Source organism: Castor canadensis, chromosome 15 (genome assembly GCF_047511655.1).
Source record: "Castor canadensis chromosome 15, mCasCan1.hap1v2, whole genome shotgun sequence".
Classification (NCBI taxonomy): Eukaryota; Metazoa; Chordata; class Mammalia; order Rodentia; family Castoridae; genus Castor; species Castor canadensis.
Genome location: NC_133400.1, coordinates 88,909,008 through 88,935,638, shown reverse-complemented (window position 1 = coordinate 88,935,638; position 26,631 = coordinate 88,909,008). Strand labels below are relative to the sequence as shown.

Below are 26,631 nucleotides of genomic sequence, written 5' to 3'. Positions count from 1 at the left end.
CGTCACCCCGCGCCGCTGAGAGCCCTGCGGACTCAGCGAGGGGTCGGCGCCACAGCGGTCTTCGGCCGTCGGCGGGCTCCGGCGGTGTGCGGCTGGGCTCCGCTCTGCCGCCGCCGTGGCCCATGGGCAGAGTCGGCGCGGAAGGCCGGGTAAGTCGCGCTCTAGCGGCCCTGGGAAGGCGGCCTGACCGAGAGCGGAGACCCGGGGCGGGAGCGCCTTCCCGGGAGGCGCTGGACGCGAGGCCGCGGCTCTAGGCCGCGCCGCGAGGAGATCCGGCGCATTTGCCCCAGCCTCCGGCCGTCTCAAATCTCCCTGCGTGCCTGTACCTGGCTGCAACTCCAGGCTTTCTTGGAGCCGCCGTTTCCTCTACCGGCCCTGGCTACCCAGACTCTTTCTGTCCGTCTCCGTCTTTGCGGCTAAACCTGTCCTTTCCCCTCTTGGCGAACCTTGCCCTGACCAGGTTGCCTGGTCACTGATCCCAGCAATCTGGAGTGTTTGACCCTTGGCGGGGCTCAAGGGATGGTCGGGAAAGAGCCGTTTCCTTCCTGGGCCCCAGAACTGAGAGTTGCAGATGTTGGCAGCTCTCCAGAACGGGAGCTTACCGGGACAGGGGGACAGGGGGACCGGGAAAGGCAGCCATGACCCCGGCCCTGCCTCAGCCCTTGAGGTGTTAAAGCGGTGCTTAGCGCTTCTCTGTGCAAGGCAGTCTTAAACTTCTGTTGCCCCGACGAGGTGTTAGGAACAGAGGCCATTGGTTAAATGAGGTTCTGTTCCTGCTGGGGGACTTTGGTCTCTAAGTAAAAGGGCTTGAGGACCCAGGCCCGAGTCGAACTGACCAGATCGTGTCTGGGAAGTCCTGGCAGAGGAGGTGATGCTCCCTCTGAGTCCTGGGGGACTCTTGTTACCAGGGCAAGGTGGGAGAAGCGTCCCTGCAGAGGGAGGAAGTGGGAATGTAGGGGAAGCAAAGCGTCAAAATGCGTTCTGGAAACTGCAGGTGAGGCCGAGAAAGGTGTAAGAAGTATTTAGGGTTGGTCGGGTTAGATCGTGAAGGCCCTTTGAGAAGTCAGGAAGAAGCATCATTGAAGGTAAGTTTTTTTTGTTGTTTTGTTTTGGATTTTTTTGGGGGGGTGAGGGGATGGGATTGGGGTTTGAACTTTACGCTTGCAAAGCAGGCAGCAGGCATTCTACCGCATGAGCCACGCCTCCTGTCCGGTAAGTTGTTTTTGCTAGAGCCAGACATGTGGGAGGAAAACAATTTTCTAACTAAGGGCAAGATTCTGCATGTACTCCAGCAGATGGATAGAGTAAATGAGGACTGTCTCCGCGACAGGTGGCATTTTTAAAGGATGCAGCTTAGTTCCCACTTTTTACTGGATAAAAGCTGTAATGTTTTGAGATAAAAATGAGTTTTAGGGAATATGAGGTAACAAATTAGTAACCTAAGCCGAGATCATTTTTAAGAATGTGTTAATCAGCGTGCTGCACGCCATGCAGTTTAGAAGAGAAAGACTATGTGATGGCCAAAAGAATTTAACACGGGATAAGAGAAGGAGTAACAGGGAAGAACAGCTCTGCTGTGGAGTTCTGTGGAAAGGAAGGTGGCCTTTATGGAGAATTTTGAAAGAATCGTGTATACCTAAATGTAACTATTCAAGTTGAATTTCTTTTTACCTATTTTTCCCTGCACGTGAATTTTCAAACATCTTCCAGCAAGGAACAGATGATCCTACACTAGTGATCCCTCAAATCTTTCATGATGACAAATAGAGAAAAGTTCTATATGACTGTAGTGTTTTCAATACCCTCTGACCAGTTGTATTTGGTAATAGCAGAAGGTGAGGGTGATTGGAAATACACACTGACAAGGTGGCACAGATGGAGGAATAGGGAAAAAAAATTCCTAAACATCCTAAATCCTAACTGCAGGAGTTTGCCGTTGTATGTTTTGTGAACATCAAACTGAATCACCCTTCCTGTTCCTTTCTGTGTATACTTGCCATATTCATCAGGCGTCAGTGGGGTAGCTTTCATTTTATGCTCAAATGTGTATTTAGTGATAGAAAGGTTTCTTCATATGAAGCCTACTTCTTTAGGTGTCCAGAACTCAGACTGTGCCTCATAATTGGTTGTATGGTAGTAATTTTTCCCTCATTAATTATGCCATAAAGTGTAAGTTTTACCATACCTACATCAAATTCCACTTGAGGATATAACCACAGATCTGCAGATCTTAGTGTTTCATGGTAGTGTAAGTGGATGCATTGACATTTTCCACCCATTCACTGCAACATTCAGAAAGTGATTATAGAATGCTTACAGTGCCCCAAATGACGAGCTGCAGCTAAAGAGATGAAGACAGAAAGAGCCCCTGCCTTTCAGGAGATTGTGGTATATGGGAAGAGACAGATATGTAAACCATTAGGTAGCATAACATGTCAATGTTGTGTGTTTCGAACATGAGGTGTGTCCAGTGGAAACTAACTGGGGTTAGTTTATGTGGAGGTCATAGTGGTTAAAGGCCATGGGTTTTGGTTTTTGGTTTTTTTCCTTCTTCCATGTTCTTTTTCCTGAAGTTTAAAAGAATTATTTCCAGCTTAGATGGAATTTTGAAACATCATCATGCTTATTCTGACAGAAGCATGTTTGCTGTCCTCTTTAAAAAATGAAGCATATGACTGGGCAAAGTGGCATGCTGCTGTGATCCCATGCGCTCAGGGAGCAGAGGCAGGAGGATTGAGTTCTAAGCCATGCTGGGCTCAAGGACAGGAAAAATAAAGAACTTGAGACAGTGAAAGATAGACTGATCAAAGGGTGGTGCTGCCATGAAAAAGAACTAAATAGCAAATATTTTAAGAAGTGAATGACAACTAGCTGTCTGTATTTACACTTGATCCTGCTGTCTTATGATACATTCAAATTTTAGAAAATACTACTACTAATTTACCTGGTACCACACTTCATGAATTAAGTGTATTATATCATCTGACATTAACTATTAAGCTTGTGTCTTGGCAGAGTCTTGTTAATGTGTTTGTTGCAGGGAGAGAGTTAATGAATAAAATATGGTGTATTTCATCTAGCTTAGGAGAACTAAACTTACGCGTAACATCCTTTCTAAGGAATAGACTCACTAAACCTATGTGAATGAATTACATAAAAGGGTGAGAGGAAGGAACTAACGAGAAGGGGATTTAGGGAGAATCTCATGAGTGGATGGGAACCATATGATTGAGTGGTTTCTTGTCCACATCCTGTCTTTTGTTTTGAACGGTGAATTCACAGGCGCTTGTAGTGTTATAATTAAATAAAACCAGGCCATATGCACTTAGACAGGTAACAAGTGTGTCCTTAGTATGATTAATCCAGTTCTGTGAACTTGAAAGTTCAGTGAAAACAAGAAAAATGAAAGAACCCTCTTTGCATTTACTGTGATGCTGATATTTGATTTTACAAGCCCTGTATTATAGAAAACTAGCAGAAACTGGAGAGGTGACATCAGATTCTAATATTTAAAGTGTTTTTTGGTTTTTTGATGGGATTAGGATTTGAACTTATGGCTGTGTGTTTGTAAAGTAGGAATTCTACTGCTTGAGCCATACTTTAAGTCCTTAAAGTGGTTTGTCTTTTAAGTTTTGAGAAAGGAGAAACCTGAAATGAACATGAGGTTTTGCTGCATACTAATTTCCAAAGCTTGCAGAGCCTGGCAAATCAAATGGAATTGTCAGCAAGCCATCTTCAATTTAGAAATGGAATGCAGTCATGGGAAAAGCCTGGAAGTATTGTCTCAAAATCTCATTAATTCACTGATGAGACTTTTGTTAAATATTGAATTCTCAAGTGGAAGGGCTCTGTTGGAGGCAGAGGTTCTCTACATTGCTTGTTTTTATTTATTTTTGTTGGTACTGGGGTTTGAACTCAAGGCCTTTTGCTTTCTACCATTTGAGCCACACCACCAGCACTTCACTTAATCCTAAAATTTATGAAAGTAAATATGAGAGTTGACTCTTGTGGATAGGGAGTTGCACTACTGTAAACTTGTAAACTTGTGTGTTCACTCTGTCTCAATACAGTCACTGTGTGGTCCGTGCTGGCCTGTCAGAATCTTCCTGTCTCAGCCTCCCAAGTGCTGGGATTACAGGCATGGGCCATCCTGTTCTTTTACTTTTTTTTTTTTTTTTTTTTTGAATTGTGATAAAAAATACAAATAAATAAAACTCATTGTTTTAACCATTGGTAAATGTATAGTTGTATGGGTCAAGTACACTCACATTGTGCAACCATTATCACCACCCATATGCAGAACCTTTTGCCTATTTGACTTTCTAGTGGAATCTGTGACATTGCTCGGTTTTACTGTTGATTTATGTGGCTAATAGGCTTTATTTCATTGCTAATAATTTAATGAATGTTAACTAAATGTCTACTCCATGCCAGAAATTGGAGTGCAGAAACAAATGTTAATTGTTGCCCTCCTTGTTTAGTGGGTATGTGGTTAACCTATTTCAATTGGCACTACATATTCATAAACACCTTTGATGACCTTCTGAAGTTTCTTATGAATAAATAGAGAAGTAAATATCTAAAATGTAGTTTGGTTTGGGTGGCAAACAAATTTGATAGTTTATGTTTATGTGACTTCCCAAAAAGCATCATTGCTTACATTTGCTTCTCAGAATGTATTAGTTTTCCCTGGCCATTATGAAATAAAAGAATAGATGAACCTCTAAGGTTCTGGTTTGCTAATCAATTGAATAAAGAGGGTCTAAAAGATTTAAAAAGGTGAGCAATGATTAGCCATTGTTGAAGTGTTTTTGGTGGGGGGAAGGGGCACCACAGTGTAAATAAAACTCGACGTTGTTTTGTTTGCTGCTTTTCTGTTTTTTGAACTTTTCCAGATTAAAGTTTAAGGATGTATATAAATATGAACCACTAGTGAGTTTTGAATTCTATATGAGCTGGAAGAAAAGTGCACAAAAGTTCTGTTCAGCTCTGGGTCAGACATTGGTCTTCATCTGGGGGCAGAGAAATGAGCAAGACAAACTGGATTTTAGGTTTTCATTAGTTTACAGTAGAGAGGATTAAAATGGGTTCTCAGCATACCCTAGAGCGATTCTATTTTAAGAAATAGAGGTTGTTTCTTTGTCTTGATTTGGCCTGACTGTCTTAAGCCTGATGTCAGGGGGCATCTCCAGATTCCTGAATCAGACGTTGACTTGGACACTGAAGGCAGGCAGTGAGCCTGCCTGCTGTTATTTGCTGAGTTGGTGAGTCCTTACAGAAGCCTTAACAAGGAGAACCTATAGGCAATCCTCCATTCCTTAAATGCTCAGTGGAGTGGTCAGCCACCAGTACTCCAGGTGCTCTACTTTTATAAACCCTGCTTCTCTGCTACCTTGGTGGCCTTCCCCTTACAAATGAAAATAGAGGGACTCTACCTGTAATGCCAACTACTCAGAAGCGAGAGATCTGAAAGATCTCCATTTGGTGCCAACCCAGGCAGAAAGTTAACGAGGCCCCCCCCTTTCTCAACAGACAAGTCGGGCCTAGTGGTATACATGTGTAATCACAGCTATGCAGGAGGGTAGGTAGGAGGATCATGGTCTAAGGCAGGCCCCAGGCAAAAATGCAAGACCCTATCTGAAAACTACAATAAAGTGGCATGGTTCGAGTGGTAAGAGTTTTTGCCTCAAACCCCAGTACTGGCTAAATGAATATAAAAATGGAGAGGTTTTGAGTAAATCTCAGGGTTCATGGATGAAGAAATGGTAGAAACCAGGAAAGGCAGCACACAGTATCCTGGGGCACTGACTTCAGTCAGGGAGTTACTGCACTTGGGATCAGAGCAGCGGTCTGAGAGAATAAAAGTCCATGTGCACTCTCTGTTCTCTATCCACGTGAAACTAAGGTCAGAAAAGGTGTTGAGGTTGCAGGCCCTGGAATACCCTTAATGGGAGGGCTGGGGAGTAAGAATGCACTAAAGGGAAGTGTTTGCTCTGAGTCAGACCCCAGCTGTGTCGGGGTGGGAGCTGTAAATATTTTCCTTTTGTGCATCACTTTCTCCTGTGAATCACAGCACACAAGCGAAGTAGGATTTTGTATAAAACAGTTTCTGTGGGAAAATGCTTTTGGGGCCTCTGAGAACTGACAGACTTTTAGAATGTAAAAGTAGTACTTTGGAACTACCATGCTGCATTTACTTGCAGTTTGTGATTTCAATTTAATTTTTCTCCTCTTTCTGTCTGTGAGAAAGATTGATTTCTTATTTTAAGAAATGGGCTATGTTGGTGAGGTTTTAAAAGTTGAGATTGTTTTAAAGATGGCATTTGGGATGTACTAGTAAGAGCACTGGTTAGCCAGGCTGGCTGGAAAGAGGGTTCCCACTATGAGTGTGGGTCTATCAATCCCCTTAGCTCCAGTTTACACATTTGTAAAGAGCTGGGTTTTAATGGTACCTGTTGTAGATGCTCCATTTAACAGCATTCCTAGCCTAACAAGGCTTTAGCAGGTGTTAATTTTTGCCGATTTGTCATGTATCCCACTATTTTTGCAAGGTTATAATTGTCATTCACATAGAGACTATTTGGTGATTGTCTCAGGCTAAGAGGAAGCCAGAGATAGAGCTCATTTACTGCTCTTACCTCAACAGATGATCATAATTTACAAAATCACAGAATCCGTGAGATCACTTCCGTCATCTTTTTCTTTTTTCTAGAAGTGTTTTTTCCTTAGAAAAGGGTAGCTACCTATGATGAGCCAACCTGGTAATTGTCGTTTTTGTAAGACTTCTAATTTTTGCCATTGAGATAAATGGCAATTTTTAACTGGATACATGTAGTTATAGTAATGCCCCAATCTAAAACTTAGAACGGAAAGATTTTACTCATAAAAATAATTCTTAAGTGTAGCTTGGTGGTGCTATCAAGGGTCTTGGCTTCTGTTGTTGAAGGGTCCTGGACCTTTTACCTTTAAAATTCAATGATGCTTGTTATTTTAACATGCAAAGGTTCAAGCTCTTTGCTGTATTTTGCATTCTTTAATCTTCCCCGCTTACCTTTCAGCAGTAAACTGAAAAGAAGATGTCCCTATATGATGACCTGGGAGTGGAAACCAGTGACTCAAAAACAGAAGGCTGGTCCAAAAACTTCAAACTTCTGCAGTCTCAGCTTCAGGTGAAGAAGGCAGCTCTCACACAAGCAAAGGTAAAGAAGTCCAGAGTGTGAGAGAACTCTGCAGGGAAGGTTTCTCGTTTGGATTACACATAGTTTGGTTTTAGCTTGCCCTTTAGCCTTTTTACTGAGGAGAGGAATGAAGAGTTTAGATTGCTGTGCTTCTCCTGACTCTTGGAAATATAAAATGAAAAAGAGTGAAGGAAAACAGTGCTCTCAACTTCCAGCAGTAGCACTGTTGTTTTTTTTTTTTTTTTTATCATCTTTTTTTTTTTCTTTTATTATTCCTATGTGCATACAAGGCTTGGTTCATTTCTCCCCCCTGCCCCCACCCCCTCCCTTACCACCCACTCCGCCCCCTCCCTCTCCCCCCCCCTCAATACCCAGCAGAAACTATTTTGCCCTTATTTCTAATTTTGTTGTAGAGAGAGTATAAGCAATAATAGGAAGGAACAAGGGTTTTTGCTGGTTGAGATAAGGATAGCTATACAGGGTATTGACTCACATTGATTTCCTGTGCGTGGGTGTTACCTTCTAGGTTAATTCTTTTTGATCTCACCTTTTCTCTAGTTCCTGGTCCCCTTTTCCTATTGGCCTCAGTTGCATTTAAGTTTAGTTTCTCTGCGTTAAGGGCAACAAATGCTAGCTAGTTTTTTAGGTGTCTTACCTATCCTCACCCCTCCCTTGTGTGCTCTCGCTTTTATCATGTGCTCATAGTCTAATCCCATTGTTGTGTTTGCCCTTGATCTAATGTCCATATATGAGGGAGAACATACGATTTTTGGTCTTTTGGGCCAGGCTAACCTCACTCAGAATGATGTTCTCCAATTCCATCCATTTACCAGCGAATGATAACATTTCGTTCTTCTTCATGGCTGCATAAAATTCCATTGTGTATAGATACCACATTTTCTTAATCCATTCATCAGTGGTGGGGCATCTTGGCTGTTTCCATAACTTGGCTATTGTGAATAGAGTAGCACTGTTTTTAAACTATAGTATGTCTGAGATTGAGAACTTGTTTAAAAATGCTGATTTTTGTAGTCATAGCCCTGATATTCTGGTAAATTCTAAATATTTTAATGTTGGCTATTAGATCTCTTGATAGCAAATAGATTTTAATTGATCAAAATAAAAAGTTACCTATGAAACAATCAAACAATCACTGCTAACTTTCTAATACTAAGTTTAAGACTGCTACATATGCTTAGTACTGTTTTTGTTTTCCTGGAAGGGAAGTGAAGCTCCATTGCATTGATTTCTCTTGGTCTGTTTAGTGAATTACTTAGTACTATTTCACCTTCCCAAATCTGTAAAAGTATTTGGTAGAGAAAATTTTACCTGTAGCTGAAAGATGGAGCTGTGATTTCGTTTGTAACAGTTTTTGAAGTATATACTGAATAGAAAAAAAAAAAATAGAAAATACATGATTCCAATAATCCCCACATTGTCCATTAAACTTCAGCATTCACTTTGTGAGTTGTATATTTTATGATTGTTTGTTTCAGCAGGTACTGAGGTTTGAACTTAGGGCCTTGCGCTTATTAGGCTGGGGTTCTACCACTTGAACCATATACCTCCAGCCCTGGATTAAATTTTGTTTGCTTAAATTTATAAACATTATTATATTGCACAAAGACTTACTTAGAGAATGAAATTTGTAACACTTTAAATTGCAAAAGGAAAAAAATGAAACCTTTATAATTGAAAAGTTCTGCAAGTCACCTCCATACCCATGTGATCAGCCTTAATATCAGTAATAGATAATCTGATGTGCTATGCTGGCTGATATGATGTAGGATGAAGTACATTGCCTCACTGTGGATATTTGTCTAAAGGCAAATCCTGAATCAAAGCAAGCCTTCAACTTCCAGTTATTAGGAATTATAGAGGGCAGAAGAATATGTTAAACTAGACCACAAGGAAGTTTTTAGACAAAACTAGAGTGTGCTGCATTCTATAAGACAATGTAAGAGGAAATAAAAAGACACTTTTGAATCAGATGAATTTGGGAACTTTGGTAGGATCCTTATTCCAAAAAGGTCAGCTGTTTAAAATACATATTGAGGCTAGGCGTAGTGGCACATGTCTGTAATCCTAGCACTGGGGAGACAGGCAGGAGAATCCAAAGTTCAAGCCAGCCTGTGCAACATAGTGAGATTCTTTCTCAAAAGGATGGATGGCTAGAAAGAGAGAAAGAAAACCTAAAGCATAAAATAGATTTTGAGGACAGTTTAGGAATGTGAATATCAACTGAATAGGAAATGATACAGTGGGCTTATTGTAGTAATAATAGCATCATGGTTGTGTAGAGCAATGTCCATAATTTTAAGGGATCAGTGCAAAAGGTGATGTCTACACCTTTCTTTCAAATGGTTCAGCAAAAATGGTATTGGGTCAAGAAAATATGGCACAATGTTAACAATGGTTGGATGTGGATGAATGGTCATGGTTTTCTTTTAAAAATTTTTACGGGAAGGTTCATAATAAGAACTGTATATTCTTGTAGGAGGGTAGGTGGGGGATGGAGCCCTAATTCCCAGTGTCTTTTGCCCAGGTTATCAAACCATGCCCATTCCTTGTGAAGGATCCACATAAGTTAAAAGTAGTATGCTGCAGATTTTCCCTCCTGTGTGGTTAAAGAGAAAATCCAATGTAGAACTTTCTTTTAAAGACTACAGAAAATAGTATATAGATTGTAATAATGATTGGATTAAAAGATTGTCATTTTAAGATTATTTCAAAGGTTTGTGAGAAACCAGAAAAAAAAATCTTGTTGCAACTAATACGAATTTTAACTTGAAACTTTGGTATACTTCTTTGGTTTCTGATTGCAGAGCCAAAGGACAAAACAAAGCACAGTACTTGCCCCAGTCATTGACCTGAAGCGAGGTGGCTCCTCAGACGACCGGCAAATTGTGGACACACCACCGCATGTAGCGGCTGGACTGAAGGTAGGTCTGCACATGCCTGTGACCTTACTTGCTTTCCTGCTTTCTGAACAGTTCATTTGCTGTATCTGTGACTCGTACCAGATTGTCTCCTCAATAGGCCTTTGATATCTGGTCGGTATTTTTTCCAATTTGATTCTTTTACTTTGTTTTATCAGTTTAGAACATTTGCCTATTAAAGATACTAGAGATGTACAAAAAGAAAAACATAACTTTTCAATCCTACCCTCCAGAAATTAAAATTACATATTTTGGAATATCTTTCTATTCTGTGGCTCCTCTGCCTTCTGTTCTTTAACTTATTTTGGATTAAAATAGAGAAAGGGGCTTTTAAAAAAAAAGGAAAATACCAAAACACTTCTAACACCCTAACCTTTAGTATCCCAGTGAGTTTACATAGCTTAAAAACAAAGAAATGGGCAGGGCTTCTAAATAAGATGGGTTAATGATAATGAGGAATATCTGGAAAACAATAACCCAGAATCACAGTTAACACTCGATAGTAAGAAGTACAAATGAATTCGATACGAACTATATTTAAAATCATACCCATTATTTAGGTATACATTTATCTGTCTAGTCTACAAATAGCTTTCAGATGATATGATTGGTAGTTTAAACAACACTGTATTTCATGAAATTGCTTGATAAAAACAACTAAAAGATCAACAGATAATGCTATTATTGTTGACTTTCTTAGCAAGGCATTCCTGCTGTGGTCCAGTGGTCCATGTGTCATCGTTACATCCCTTAAGAAAGACCCATCAGGCTAAGCACAGTCCCAGCTGCATGCCCCCTCCCTTTGTTATCTCTGACATCAAGAGTTTGGCTCCTTGTTCTTATTCTGGGCAAGCTACAACTTAGCTCTCACAGCTTTTCTGGCCACAGTTGATGGTGCTGTTCCTGAGGACAAATAGTCCCTTGAGGAAAGGCATCCCCCAGCAGAGGTCTTTTTGGCTGATTTTTAGTCATTTTATATTTTTTGCCATAAATTTGCTGCCCAGTTTTTTTTTTTTCTTTTATTATTCATATATTTCTCCCCCCTGCCCCCACCCCCTCCCTTACCACCCATTCCGCCCCCTCCCTCTCCCCCCCACCCCCTCAATACCCAGCAGAAACTATTTTGCCCTTATTTCTAATTTTGTTGTAGAGAGAGTGTAAGCAATAATAGGAAGGAACAAGGGTTTTTGCTGGTTGAGATAAGGATAGCTATACAGAGAGTTGACTCACATTAATTTCCTGTGCGTGTGTGTTACCTTCTAGGTTAGTTCTTTTTGATCTAACCTTTTCTCTAGTTCCTGTTCCCTTTTCCTATTGGCCTCAGTTGCTTTTAAGGTATCTGCTTTAGTTTCTCTGCGTTAAGGCTGCCCAGTTTTTTTCACTTCACATAATTAAAAACTGGTTCCGTGATTGTATATTGATTCTAATACCTGTAGCATTGTTCTCCCATTTTTATCAGTAAGCCATTTTTGTCTTGTTACATAGCTTTCATGGCTAGCTTTTAATTATAAAATATACCAGTCAAGTGAACATGTCATGATTTGCATAAGCATTCCCTAACCGTGGAACCATCTAGATCTGCTATATCATTGTCATTTCATTAAACCTGTAATAAACATTTCTACAGAGAACTTTGTATGCATGTAGAGTATTTTCTTAGGTTTCCTGAGGCAACATTAAGAAATCATTTTTACAACCAATTTGTTTTAGCACTAACTTGTTTCCAGCAATAGACAGTGTCACCTACGTACGATATGTGAGTATTTTAGTTTTATCCCACTCTTTACTAGGAACTTAGAATTTTATTTACTTACTTGTGGTTCTGGGGTTTGAACTCAGGGCCTCATGCTTGCTAGGGAGGCAGGTGTTCTGCCACTTGAGCCACTTCGCCAGCCCTTATTTGTGTTGAGTATTTTCCAGATACGGTCTTAAGAACTATTTGCCCAGGTTGGCTTCGAACTGTGATCCTCCTGATCTCTGCCTCCTGAGTAGCTAGGATTACAGGTGTGAGCCACCAGCACCCAGCTAGAATTCTAATTTTTAAAAATTGAGCAAACTTCTTTATTCTCTGTAGCATTTAGAAAAGGATGGTTCGTTGTTTAGCAGGATTTACACAGTAAAAGTTGTTTCTTTTCAGATTTTTAAGATAACAAAGAATTAACCATGCTGACAATTTGTTCTCTTAGATACATTATGCAAATAGTGTTATATAGCAGAGCTAATGTTGGTTTCTCTGTAGTGTTAGTAATTGAAATTTCTTTCATGTGCTCCTGTGCTTGGAAAGTCTTTCCTTTGAATACAAATTCATAATAAATCTTTGATTTAAATTCATTTTCTAATGATAGGGCCTGAGAGGTGATTATTATTGTTTTCATAATTGCTTTTATTTATTAGATCAAAAGGGGTTTTGATTTTTAGTCATAAGGAAATGATGAAATATTTGTTTTATGACTCAAAATGTCAAATCAAACAGCAGAATACAGGAATAGTTAAATTTAGATCTGTTGATATTAAACATAAGTGGTCTTGATCATGTCTGTTTTGTATTACAATACGAGTTATGTTTTACAAACAATTTTCTCGCCTCTGATACTATTACAGTGCAGTGTACTTCATGAAAGAGGTATAGACTGGGCACTCAAGGACACTAATCTTAACCCATGCTTGTCAAGTTATCCTAGTAAACCAGTGAAAACATTTTGTTTTTACAGACAGTAAGGAAGAGTTATGCTAAGAAAGTTAGCAGAACAAAGCATGAAGGCTTAGGAAAGAAAGTTGGATCAGGACCAAACCCAGAGAAAAAGTGGTTTCTAATCACAGTTTTCTTATTAATTGTATTCTGCCTTCCTCCCCCTCCCCCCATTTATTGTGGTACTAGGCATTTGACCCAGCGCCTGTTGCATGTTAGGCAAGAGCTCTACCACGTGAGTCATGCCCCCAGCGTTTTTGTTTGTATTTTTGTCTTTGAGACAGGGTCTTGCTAACTTTGCCCAGACTGGCCTCAATCACATGATCCTCTTACCTCTTCCTCCTGAGTAACTGAGATTATAGGTATGTACCACCACACCTGGCTTCTAGTTTCTTTGTTAATGCTACCTCTTTTTCTCTCAAAGACAAGTTCAGTTTTCTAGAAGAAATGTGAAATGTTGTCATCTGAACCTGATTTTAGTGGATCTTAAAAAAATTATGGTGCAGCTGGACACCTGTAATCCTAACTACTTGAGAGGCTGAGATCAGGAGAATTGAGGTTGGGGGCCAGCTGGGGCAAAAACTTTGCAAGACCCCATCTCAATCAATATCTGGGTGTAGTAGCAAGCACCTGTTATTCCACGCTATGGGGGAAGCTAAGATCCAGAGGATTGTGGTTTCAGGCCAGCCTAGGCAAAAAAGTTTGCGAAACCACATCTCAGCCTGATTGAAAACAAGCTGGGCATGGTAGGGTGTGCCTGTCATCCTAGCGATAGTGGATAGCATAAAATAGGGGGATCTCAGTCCAGGCTAGCCTGGGCAAAAACCAAGACCCTATCTCCAAAACAACCGGAGCAAAATGGACTGGGGGTGTGGCTCAAGCAGTAGAGCGTTGGCCTAGCAAGTAGGAAACTCTTGAGTTCAAATCCCCGCACCGCTTCCCCCTGCATGCCCCCCCTGCAAAAAATAAAATAAAAAACAATGCTTAGAAGGGAATTGTATCCACTCGTGTCAGAATCAGTTCCTGAAATACCGAAATACAGCCTATTTGGAAGGTATATGTGTTCTAGAAGATTTTTTAAAAGACTGAGATGATGCTTTCTAAAATTGTAATGTGTCGTATACTGTTACTTCCATGCAGTCAGAGTCTAAAGTTATTCTAAATGAATGCTATGAGAATTATTGTGCTGTTCATGGGGTTTTTTTGTTTTGTTTTATTTTGTTTTGTTTTTTGTCTTTTTAAGTTCAATGCTTTTTTGTAAATATTTTTTTTCTTTGCTTGCAAATGCTGGTTTCTTAAATTTTAGTTACTGATTTCATTATGTAAGAGTTCCAGATAAATGCCATAGGGGCGTACAGAAATAGTGCTAAACTAAGAAGGAAAGTTCTTTATCAAGGTTCTGCTACTGCAGGTGAGGTATGACCTCCTCAGGCCTTTGTTTCCTCATGTATAAAATGGGGGGGGGGTGTTGATCTTCAAGGCCTCTTTTGTCTCATTCCTTCCTTAATTCCATGAGTGAACTTGTGAGAGATGAACGTGATACTTACTTGAACGTTTTTACCTTCTTTAGGACCCCGTTCCCAGTGGGTTTTCTGCGGGTGAAGTTCTGATTCCCTTAGCTGACGAATATGATCCTATGTTTCCTAATGATTATGAAAAAGTAGTGAAGCGCCAAAGAGAGGAGCGACAGAGGCAGCGGGAGCTGGAAAGACAGAAGGAAATAGAAGAAAGGGAAAAGTAAGGCTTCGTTTGGATTTGGGAATATTTTGCAGTTGAAACATTCATTAGAGTATTAATGAACTTTAGTGCTGTGTCTAGGGCAGAAGTTAGTTATGGTTCATACAACAGAAGGAATGTGTTTTTAAGAAATAGTAGTTGTTATGCTGGGGATTAGTGGCTCACACCTGGAATCCTAGCTACTTGGGAGGCTGAGATCAGGAGGATCAAGGTTAGAGGCCACCCTAGGCAAGTAGTTCAAGAGACCCCATCCCCAAAATAACCAGAGCAAAATTAATGGACTGAAGGTATGTCTCAATTGGTAGATCTCCACTTTTCAAGAGTGAAACCCCCCTGAGTTCAAACCCCAGTCTCACACCCACCCCCTCAAAAAATTGATAGTTGTTACATTCAACTCTGACAACAAACTTGAGCAAATTTCTTCATAGACTCTGAAAGCCTAAACTTAGGGTAAGTTAGAAAAATAACTTAAAAACCTGAAGTTAAAAGTTTTTCCCTGTTCTGTGAACTTTTAGAGTTAGAACTATTTAAAATATATTTGTTTTGTTTTTTGGGGGGGAGGGAATGTTGTTTTGTTTTGTTTTGTTTTGCTTTTAGTTATTTTTGAAGTAGGGTCTCGAGTTTTTACCCTGACAAACTGCAGACCAAGATCCTTCCTGTCTCTGCCTCCCAAGTAGCAGGATTATAGGCATGAGCCACCGCACCTGGCTCATTAACTTCACTATTTTTGAACAAGATGGAATTTTTTAAAACTTATATGTATCTTTTTGTTTGTTTTTGAAAAGGATGGGTAATTGAATTTATGTGTATTTTTTCTTTCTGAAGTTTTTAACATTATAATATGTATTAAATATCAATGTACTTTTTGCCATTTATTGACTCATGAGTGAATATGTCACCTAGAGAATTGAAATCATTAAACTGTAACTATGTTGATAGGCTTTAAAATCAAAAGTTAAATGTCAAGAAAACTTTTTCTTGTGAGTTTTATTATTATACCTGTTTGGTCAGTTTATTTTGAGTTTTCTTACATTTCATGCTATTTCGACTTCGGTCCTTAGGCAGTTGTGTCCACCCCCTCTGGACATATACAAATTAAAAATTGTGAAGGAGGATTTGGCTATTTTCTGGCCAAGAGGAAGTCAAGGTGACATCCCATCTTCATATCTTTCATATCTCCAAACTGCTTCATTTGTGATGCATATTTATTTCTTTGTTGTTGCAGGAGACGTAAAGACAGACATGAAGCTAGTGGGTTTTCAAGGCGACCAGATCCAGATTCTGATGAAGATGAAGATTATGAGCGAGAGAGGAGGAAAAGAAGTAAGGCGTGAGCATAAATGTTCAGACCTGGCACAATCTCAGGGTTTGCTTTTCATATTCAATTTGATAAATAATTCATTTGACAGTGATTTGGCTAAGTTTTTCTCTAGAATCCCAGCATAATGGCTGCAATACATATTGTGTTTGCGCTTCAGAAGGATTTTCTAGCATTTACTTACTACATATTTTGAAGATAGCATAAAATCTGTTCCTGTACTTTTCCTTAACTGCAACACATTCACATTTGCCTCTTCTCTAAGTCTCCCTGCATTTCTGCCAACACTGGATGACCAATCAAGGTACCAGCTCTAGAGCATGTGTGTTACCAACTTGAGTGGGCTTAAGGAAACCACTTCGTCTCTGCAAGTTGCTTCACTTGTTGCATAGGAGAGCAGAGACAGAAATTTGCAGAGTGCTTTGTAAAGTCCCTTCCATCTATCTCTACAGTCTTATAAGCAGAGTTGGAATTACGTTTGAAATAAATTCTTAACAATTCCTAGCAGTATCTAGTGGGAATTAAAAGAATGGGATGCTTATTTTAACTTCATGATGTTGTGATTGCTGGGATTTTAGTGGACTGCTGTGGTTGACACAGAGTCGACAAATTGAGATTTAAATGAAGAATTTGAATCTACTACTTGTCTGCTAGATACAAGGTACCGTTCTGAGCATTCACATAGATTATTTCCTTTAACCTTTACAACTCTGAGCAGACTCTGTTGCCTTCCCCAATTTTAATATAAATTTTTTTTGGCAGGACTAGGGCTTGAACTCAGGGCCTCACACTTGCTAGATTTTACTAGGCAGGTGCTTTATCACTTGAGTCACTCCACCAGCCCTAGCCTTCCCCACTTTTAAGGCTAAGAAACATGAAACACAGACACGAGTACTTTGTGTATAATGCAGGTATACTTTTTATCTTATCCATGATCTTTATTTGCCTGAAATCCTTGATGTAATATATTTTTAACACAGAACCTAAGAATAACGTCACAAAACTTGTCATATTTCTATATATGCAGTTCTTTTTATGACTAGCAGTTTGGTGAGATGGTCATCCTAAGTGTACACCAAAGGCTGCTTCAGAGTGTGATTTAAATTTTAAAAGTTCTTCCTAAGTTGGAAAAACAACACGTTTATGATTTTAAATTTTTAACCTTTAAATACACATGTGAATTAAATGTATTTGTAGAATACCTACTATGTCAAGCATTGTTAGGCACTACATTATTTTTTAATGAGGAGGAATGTTAACATTTATTGAGTGAGTCTGTATGTCAGGCAGTTACACATTTCATATCCATTGTCTTAGTTAATAACTATTTGGTTTTTATTAGCATGGTTTGTTTTTGTCATTGGCGGTACTGGGGGTTGAACTCAGGGCCTTGCACTTTGCTAAGCAGGCTGTCTACCACTTGAGCCACTATTCCAGCCCAAATTAACATGTTCTATAGGCTGAATATTTGTAGGTCTCATCTTTCCAGCCTGTAAATGGACTGCTTTTTGTAAAGATGTGCGTTCTCTATAATAAGGACATTTATTTTTCTCCTAAATATTAGTGGGAACTATAAAGCTTTAATAAAGACTTTGTATTTGACCTTGTAATTAACCTTAGGGAAATAGTGGCATTATAACTATGTCGTATAGTGTCCCCCCATCTGATTTTGCTTTCTGAAGTTTCAGTTATCTCTCATAGCATGATAAGATACTCTGAGGCACCATATTCACATAACTTTTATCAGAGTATGTTGTTTTTGTTGCTAACCTCTCATTGTGCTTAATTTATAAATTAAAGTATCATAAGTATGTGTGTATAGTAAAAAAACAATATATATTGGGTTCAGAGTACATCAGTAATCACTCATCAATAATGATAAGATTTTGAAAAATGATCATAGGAAATATTTCAAAAGAAATGTAAGATTTTTTTCAGGTTCATATTTCTCCTTAGGCAATTTATATCACCCAGACTGTTAATTATAATGATCTATATAGTGGCTTTAATTTCTTTTGCGAAATACTGATGCAGCATGATTTTGTAACCAATTTTAACTTACATTTTATTATTTCATTTGTTACTAAGCTATAACACATGGGGAGGGGAACATTGATACAGGGTCTCACTAGCTGGCCTAAATCCAGCTATGTAGTAGCGCACACTGGCCTTGAAGTCACAATACATCTGCCTCACCTCCCAGAGTACTAGAATTTCAAGTGTGTGTTTCCATTTCCGTCCTCTGGTGCATATTTTAGGGTTCATAGCTAAATGAAAATTTTCCTATAATATCCTCTCATGTCCTCCTCCCTCCAGTTGTCAGATGGCAAATGGAAAATATTTCTCTTGTTTTCTGGTGTGCTTGTGTCCACATTTTCTACTCAAGTAAATACCAACAAGAATAATGACAGTGTATACAATAGGAGCCTTAGAAGCCAGGATTCTGGCTTCCAAATAGGTGTTCAATTTCAGTGCCTTGCACCTGGTGAAGGAGCATGCTGTGTGCTGGGAAATAACTTTGGCATCATAGAGGACTGGATTGATTCCATTTCTGCTGATTGCTTTCCTGATCATTTTCTCAACTGTAACAGTAATTACCTATGCCAAGGTTTCAGAAGCCTAGATGAGGTCATGTAGTACGAGCACCTGATGGGTGGCAGACTCATAGTAGTTACGTTACTCTGTTATGTAACTTAGTGTTCTGAATAATTTGTATTTTGGTTTTAAAATTCACTTTGTGACTGCATTCTGAGGCTCTTGAATGCCTTTTATGAGAAGACGATTTTGTCTGGGTATTGCTAATTTTCTACATTTTAAGTTCTAGCTTTATATTTAATTGCTTAGATGTTAGGGTGGATGAAGTAGCAGGTCTTTCCCCCCCACCCCCCGGAGAGTGGGGTGGGTGGATGATAGAACAGTAAGACAAAATGAGCAAATAATGTGTGTCACATATTTGCAGTGGCATCTGAAAGGTTTTCTTTATTTCTTATTTGTGGGCAGTAGTAAGGTTTGAACTTGGGGTTTTATACCCGAGTTCTGCTACTTGAGCCATACACCAGATGGTTTTCCCTCTTCGGTCACTGTGTTGATGTTTTTTGCAGGTATGGGAGGAGCTGCCATTGCCCCACCAACTTCTCTTGTAGAGAAAGACAAGGAGTGTAAGTAGTTTTCTTTCTTCCCCCTTTTAACCCTATTTTTAACCCTATTGTGGAGAATCTAAGCATGGAGACCTATCTCGGCTCTGACCCAAGGCTGCAGTGCTTACAGTGTGCTGGTCTGCTGTTCTGTTCTGCCCCTGGTACTCAGATCATTTTTTTAAATTTTTTTAACTTCTCCCACTTTTTTTTTTTTTTTTGCAGTACTGGGATTAGACACTACCATTCTAGCCATGCCCCTAGCCCTTTTTGCTGTAGTTATTTTTCAGATAGGGTCTCAGGATTTCATTCCCAACCTGCCTTGAACCATGATCCCACTTATGCTTCCCACATAGCTAGGATTACAGAAGTGCAGTGTCACGTCCAGCTTATTTGTTGGGAGGGGACAGGGATTCTCATTAACTTTTTGTCTGGGTTGGCTTGAACTGAATCCTTCCATTCTGTGCCTCTTGAGTAGTTGGGATTACACATGTCAGCCACTGTACCCATTCTTTTTCTTTTTTTTTTGGAGGAGCTGAGGTTTGAACTCAGGGCCTCATGCTTGCTAGGTAGGTGCTCTACCACTTGAGCCACTCCACCAGCCTGGGAACATTCTTTTTAAAAGCAGTTTGTTTTGTTTTGTTTTTCCCCAAGATTTCATTTGTAGTTAATTTAAAAAACAGTAAATATTTTACAGTTCTATCCAGAGGTTTAGATCCTGTTATACTCACAACCTTTCACAAGGGGGCAGTGTCTTCCTTGATTATTGTTTTTCCCTTTCTATTTCAGAGCAGATGTGTGTCTTTTTAAGTAGTTTGCCAAAATGTGCCCACCTTCTGCTCTCCCACAGCTCTTCTAGAATCTAGAGCTTGGGATTGAGCTTTGTATATCATCTAGATCATTTTCCTCTGCTCTGAGTTGAGCCATACCTAAGCAGTAATGAGTAACTGTGATCCATAGTATTCTTTAGTATTTATGTTATCTTTTCAAAGGATGTTAAAAAAAATTTTTTTATGGTGGTACTGGGGTTTGAACTCAGGGCTTCACACTTGCTAGACTGGCACTCGATCACTAGAGCCATTCCACCAGTCCTTTTTTTGTGTTGAGTAATTTCGAGGTAGGTTCTTGTGAACTATTTGCCCAGGGATGGCTTTGAACCAAAATCCTCCTGATCTCTGCCTCCTGTGTAGCTAGGATTACAGGTGTGAGCCACTGGTGCTCAGCAAGAATATAATTTTTAAAAGATTGTTAAATACCGATTCTCCGAAAACAACTGATCAGCAAACCTCAATTGAAACCAATCTCTTGAGAAAGGGGCTTAGGCATCCAAATAGTTTAAAGCTTTCTGTTGATACTAACATATAGCTAGGTTGAAATCCACTGTTCAGTGAATAGCATGACCTCAAAAGACCTTCATGGTCTATGGGGCTAAAGAGGTAATAATTTAGAGTCTTAGGACAGGTACACAGATACTGTGGGAATCAAATGAGAGTTATGTTATATGTTCTTAGACCATAGGGAAAATCTTAAGGATTCAGGTAAGAATTATTCAAATGAGGATGTTAAAGGGTAAGTACCTTTATAAGATGTACAGAGGACATTTGAGGGAATATAAGCAATAGAAGCAAAGTTAGAGTTAAAAAGTTGTGTTCTAGGACTGGTAGAGTGGCTCAAGTGGTAGAGCACCTGCCTGGTAAATGCAAAGCCCTGAGTTCAACCCCTCAGTATTGCAAAAAAGAAAAAAAATTTAAAAAGTAGTGTTCTGCCTCTGGTGAGAAGTCATAGAGACTGTAAAATTGTTTTGTTTTGTTTTTCTCCTTTGAAAACAAAAATGTAGCTGAGTGCTGGTGGCTCATGCCTATGATCCTAGCTACTCAGGAGGCAATGGTCAGGACAATGGGGTTCGAAGCCAGCCCAACCAAATAGTTCACGAGACCCTATCTCGAAAAACTCATCACCAAAAAAAAGACTGGTAGAATGACTCAAGATGTAGGCCCTGAGTCCAAACCTCAGTAACTGCAAAAAAAAGGTTAAATCACTTCAAGATAAGTAATTGATACAAGTGCCATTTCAAATACTTCTTACAGTATTTTGGTAAATGTACTTTTTATCCAACAGTGCCCCGAGATTTTCCATATGAAGAGGACTCAAGACCTCGATCACAGTCTTCCAAAGCTGCTATTCCTCCCCCAGTGTACGAGGAACAGGATAGACCAAGATCTCCCACTGGGCCCAGTAACTCCTTCCTTGCTAACATGGGGTAATAATTTAAGTGTTTTTTCTAAGAAAATGTAAAAATGACTTGAGAAACAGTGTGAAGTGTTGATAGCTCTTTCAATTAGATGTAACTCAATTGGGCTTATAGGGAGCTACTTGGTGTGTTCACTAACACAGAGCCCTGCTTGAGGATTAGTGTTCAAGTCACATTGACTGTGTTCCAACGTGCTATCGTTTTGTACAAAACAGAAAAGCCTTCTAATCCAAGTCTTGACTGATTACGATGTTAAACATTGCTTCTCTTGATAGAAACCGTTTTTCATAATTATTTATAGGTATTTTCATAACATTTACAAGTAAAATGGCTCATAGGAATTAATAGTTGACTTAGGTTATCTCCACAGGCTGAGTGCTTTAAGGTCACGGTCTTGTATCTTTGGTTTAAAAACTTGGTTTGGGCTGGGAATACATCTCAATGGTAAAGAGTGGGCCTAACATGTATGAAGCCCTGGGTTCTATTCCCAGCACCACAAAAACAAAAAACAACACACAAAAAAAATCTTGGTCACTCTGACTATAATTAGACACTTGTTTGCCACAGTATAAATATCAATTTTAAAGGTTGATATTCAGGTAGGACTTACAGGTTTTTTTGTTTGTTTTTTTTTTAACCCCACTGTTGGATTGAACATGCATTGTGATTAACAGAATGTTTTATGTTGTTTACTCTGAATCTGTGAAAGGGCCATTGAATAAAGCAGCATCACACTAATTTCTTTGTTCTATATTAACAGGATGCTGCCTGTAGTAGAAATGCTGCTAGTGTGCCAGCCAGTGTGACAGTCACACTGAGCTAACTCTCCTGTTTGTATCTGCTTTGGTTCTCGATCCTAGGGGACATGATTAGTCAGTAGGAGTAGTAGGCTGGGGTAATTCCTGTTAACCATCTCTTGGACCTGCACTGTTCTCTAGCCACAGGTGGCTATCACATTAATTTGAATAAAATTTAAACTTTAGTTCTTTATTCACACGTACTTCATTTCAAGTGTGCAGTAACCAGTGATGGCTCATAGTGACTATGCAGGTATACGAACATTTCCATTACTGCTGTGAGTCTTCCTGGACAGTGCTAATAAGTGCTGCTGAGTTCAGGTTGTTTTCTTCCCTCTGCTTAGGATAAAACTTGACTGTTCGGTTCCCTTTTATACATGAGTTAGATCATTAGCTTATGCTTAAGAAAGATGCATTGTGGTATATAGTTTGCCATTTTTACTTTTTTTGCCCGGGAATAGCTTGTTCAAAAGACAATCTAAAAAGAATTATAAAAAATGAAGTATGGAAGTGCAATTCTAGTGGAAGCAGGGTTTTGTGGTTAAGGCTAAGCAGCAGTCATCACTGGGAGGTGCCCTTGACATTCAGCAGGCCCTTCAAACTGCAGTGAGAAAGAGTGCCCTGTTGTAGAAAGAGCTGTGGACTAGAATCAAGTGTTTTGGGTTCTATTTCAATTTTACCATTATTACCTATAAAAATAATTTTAAATAAGACGTCTTTCTTTACTTCTAACTTGAAATTAGTCACCTACTCTCTTGGTTTTTGTATTGCATATGGTAAATAGATGTTCTCTAAGGTTCTTTCTTTGAAAACTATACTGTTTCGAAAAATATAGTCATCTTGTTTATCTGAAGCTTCAGGCTTAGGTTTTTTTTTTTTTTGCCAGGTCACTGCTTTAAGTAACTGTGGTTATAAGTCATGTAGCATTGCAGATAGGGACCACAGAGTATAGTATTTTCTTACAGAGACTAGGGAGATTTCATCAGAGGAAGTAATATTATCTGACAAATAAACTTAGGATGTCCTGGATTATAGTCATCAGCTTTTTATGTTTCTTTCATCATAAACATCTTCATTAGCTTCTCTCTAAAGATCCACTGTTAATTGTATGTGATCTCATCAAAGCCCTTGTGGAATTTACAGCTTCTTTCACCAGAAGGATATTGCTGTGATATAAAATCCAACTTAACTGTTGCTGATGGCGTCAACTGCAAGGGTCCTTTTTCTTTCTCCTAGTGGCACAGTAGCACATAAGATCATGCAGAAGTATGGCTTCCGGGAAGGCCAGGGCCTAGGGAAGCACGAGCAGGGGCTGAGCACCGCATTGTCAGTGGAGAAAACCAGCAAGAGGGGTGGCAAGATCATTGTGGGTGACGCCACAGAGAAGGGTGAATCTCAGGGTAAGTTCACAGAGAAGCATTGATCTGCAGCCCAGAGGAGAGGTGAGCCCTTTCCTCCGGCACCAAATGGTAATTTCTGGTTATAATGTATTTCCATTTCTGTTTTGTGAAACCAAGAATTCTGAGGTTCATCTTTTTCAGAACTGAGGTAGAAAAATGAAGGCCTGTAGGAAGAAGAAACAATGAGAGGCGTGGCAGAAAATAAGCAGTCCTGAGGAAAATAACTTTCATACCTACTTTGGACAAAGAATCTCGTTAACTTGATGAAATAATATTTATGTTTTCATAGCATGTAGTTCAGAGCCATGTACATTGTATCTGTATTACACCTGCATGTGTCTTTAGTAGGTCTCCTTTACTTTTTTCCTGCCATTATATTATAGGTGAGGTTTCCGATTTTCATACGGATTTTGCTCTATGAAATCTAATGGGACTTTGTAGTCTGTTGGTTGGTGATGCCTAGTTGGTGTTTTATTTTCATTTGATTTTTATAATCTGTACTGAGGTCATAGAAGAATGAGACAAACATCTTAGCGTTTTAAGCAGAAATATGAGTTAATTTTGCGTCAGCTTTTCTGAATTCCCTGTCCTAAAATAAAAAAACAACTTTTCTGGCAGCCCACTTACTGCACAATATTAGGAAGCACCCTGAATGTTAGTTCCCAAAACAAGTTATCCTGATTTGTGATATCTGGAGTCAGTCATTTAGTGGCTAGATAATTAACTGCTTCTTACTCTTACTATGGGATGGTGACCTCAAACTGTGTCTCCAAAGTAAGACTTATGGTAGAGGCTAGAAACTTCCAGAAAACATACAAGAGCAAAGCAGATGCTTTTATTGCAGGGGCTGATTATATACTTTTAGATGACTCTATGACATAAATGATGGGATTGCTATTACAATTAATTTAATCATAGTTCAGTAACACATTTGATGATATGTTTTAATACAGATGCATCCAAGAAGTCAGATTCAAATCCATTAACCGAAATACTTAAGTGTCCTACTAAAGTGGTCTTGCTGAGGGTAAGAACCAAAAGAAACCTGTCTGCTTACCTTGACTTTTGTGTGTCACTCTATCCTACCCTACACTCGCATGGTTTTACCCCCACCAATATCATAAAAGTTAAGGAAAATTGAAAATAATACTTTTTCAAATAATGCCTTTGGATAGATTCTATGAAAGACTGATTTTACGTTATCTTTTCACTGATGTGTAAGCATCTTTGCTAAATACATTGAGAGTGCTGTAAGCAATTACTTTGAAACTTTTGAAATTGCTTAAACTTATACTTACATGATTTGGTGCCCATAGTTGTCCTTTTAACTCGTTTCAAAACTTAATGTTTAAAAAAACGCCATTATGACAGAAATTCTTATTTTTAAAACTATTGCACATTTGTAAATTATGCTTGGTACTTGAATTTTCTTGTTTCTAGAACATGGTTGGTGCAGGAGAGGTAGATGAAGACTTGGAAGTTGAAACCAAGGAAGAATGTGAAAAATATGGCAAAGTTGGAAAATGTGTGATATTTGAAGTAAGAGGGGTTTTTTTGGTTGTTGTTTATGTTATAAATGACAAATTACAAAACATTTCCTATAAGTAGAGATGATACTGCTGTAAGTAACACTGTCTTACTACAGAATGTGACAAATACCAGTTAATTAATACTTCTCATAAATACCAGGTTTAAAACATAAAATTGAGAGTGATTTCAGATTTTGTTTGGTGAAGAAATAGAAGTGTTTCCTTAGAAGTTGAGTATAGTGATTAGGACTTTGATTAAATGTAGCCAGTAGTTCAGTGAACTTGGACATGCCTTTAGTTTCCATAATTCAGCAAATGTTTATTTTAGTACCTCTCACATTTTGTGTTGAGAGCATTTAGGATACAGGAAACCTGTTCTGTGCTTTCAGGGATATGTTCATTTGAATAAATACAAACATAAAATAACTAAAGAGAATATTCATCTGCTAGACTGGTATTAATTGTAAATACAGGATTTGAGAAAAAGATTAGCAAAAAATAGAGACGGCTTTGTGAAGAACAACATTTGTGAGCTAAGCTTTGAGATGAACAGGTGGGGGGTGGTATTTAGATTGCAGTAACGAGAGTGAATAGGACTACCAAAATGAAAGGGTTGGGCTATAGGCAATTAGTAGAAGATGTTAAGTACATGAATAAAACAGAGCCATTTTATAGAAGGCCTAGAAAGCTAGACAAAATAGTCAAAATGTACACTTTGTAAAAGGCAATTAGAGTACCAATTCTTTTTTATCTAAAATTTCTGCTGCTGCTTCTTTATCATACTGCTCTTTGATATTTACATAATTATTTGTTTGCATGTCAGCTGGCATAGCTCCAGGAAGTCAAAGACTGCCTTCCTTAGCTGTGTGTTCCCAGCCCTAACATGGTGGCTGTGTGCCATAAAACAGACATTCAGTATTATTTCCTTGGTAATTGACTGTACTTATCCATATATGATGATAATTAGAATATCCCAATACAAGTGATATAGCAAATGATAACTTTCCTCATACTTTACTTTCTTTTCCAGATTCCTGGTGCCCCTGATGATGAAGCAGTACGAATATTTTTAGAATTTGAGAGAGTTGAATCAGCAATTAAAGGTAAGTTGAACTAGTAAATATGAAAGAATTTTATAAGGATCAGAGGTGTGGCTCAAATGATAGAGTGCTTGCCTAACAAGCATAAAACCCTGAGTTGAAACATCAGTACTGCCAAAAAAAAAGGATATTTTACAAATTGAATTTGTGACCTTAAACTTTAAGTTAAATTTATCATTTATTTATATTAAAGCTATTGTTTAATTAAATTGCTATTGTAATGTCTTGTAAGATACCTGTGCTAACTGTTTGTCTTTTTGTTTGCCTTTTAGCTGTTGTTGATCTGAATGGGAGGTATTTTGGTGGACGGGTGGTAAAAGCATGTTTCTACAATTTGGATAAGTTCAGGGTCTTGGATTTGGCAGAACAAGTTTGATTTTGAGAACTAGAGCCATCTCTGATGATCCTTAAATAAGCTGCAAACTGAACAGTGAAAAGGGCCGCAGCCTCCAGGGCTGTTGGATACTCGGACTCTTGGAAGGACTTCTAAGATATATGTTGATTGAACCCTTTTTTATTTTGTGGTTTTTTTAATATAGTATAAAATCCTTTAAAAATA

At 38.8% G+C, this 26,631-nt stretch overlaps 1 protein-coding gene and 1 non-coding gene across 3 annotated transcripts; one reads left to right on the top strand and one right to left on the bottom strand.

Moving 5' to 3' along the window:
* On the top strand, positions 1 to 26,631 carry Rbm17 (RNA binding motif protein 17). 2 transcript variants are annotated; one of them, XM_020170072.2, is made up of 12 exons: positions 1 to 149; positions 7,059 to 7,199; positions 10,004 to 10,120; positions 14,377 to 14,543; positions 15,769 to 15,866; positions 18,963 to 19,019; positions 21,114 to 21,255; positions 23,280 to 23,443; positions 24,397 to 24,470; positions 24,884 to 24,982; positions 26,003 to 26,075; positions 26,345 to 26,631. In XM_020170072.2, the coding sequence occupies exons 2-12, from the start codon at positions 7,077 to 7,079 to the stop codon at positions 26,446 to 26,448; spliced, it is 1,218 nt and encodes a 405-aa protein (XP_020025661.2). In that variant the 5' UTR covers positions 1 to 149; positions 7,059 to 7,076; the 3' UTR covers positions 26,449 to 26,631. The 2 variants fall into 2 exon arrangements, with proteins under 2 accessions (XP_020025661.2, XP_073912820.1); XM_074056719.1 differs by having other exon boundaries at positions 9 to 149; positions 7,062 to 7,199.
* Trnaa-agc (transfer RNA alanine (anticodon AGC)) lies at positions 19,523 to 19,595 on the bottom strand. Its single transcript has one exon. It is a non-coding gene; the product is annotated as a tRNA-Ala (tRNA).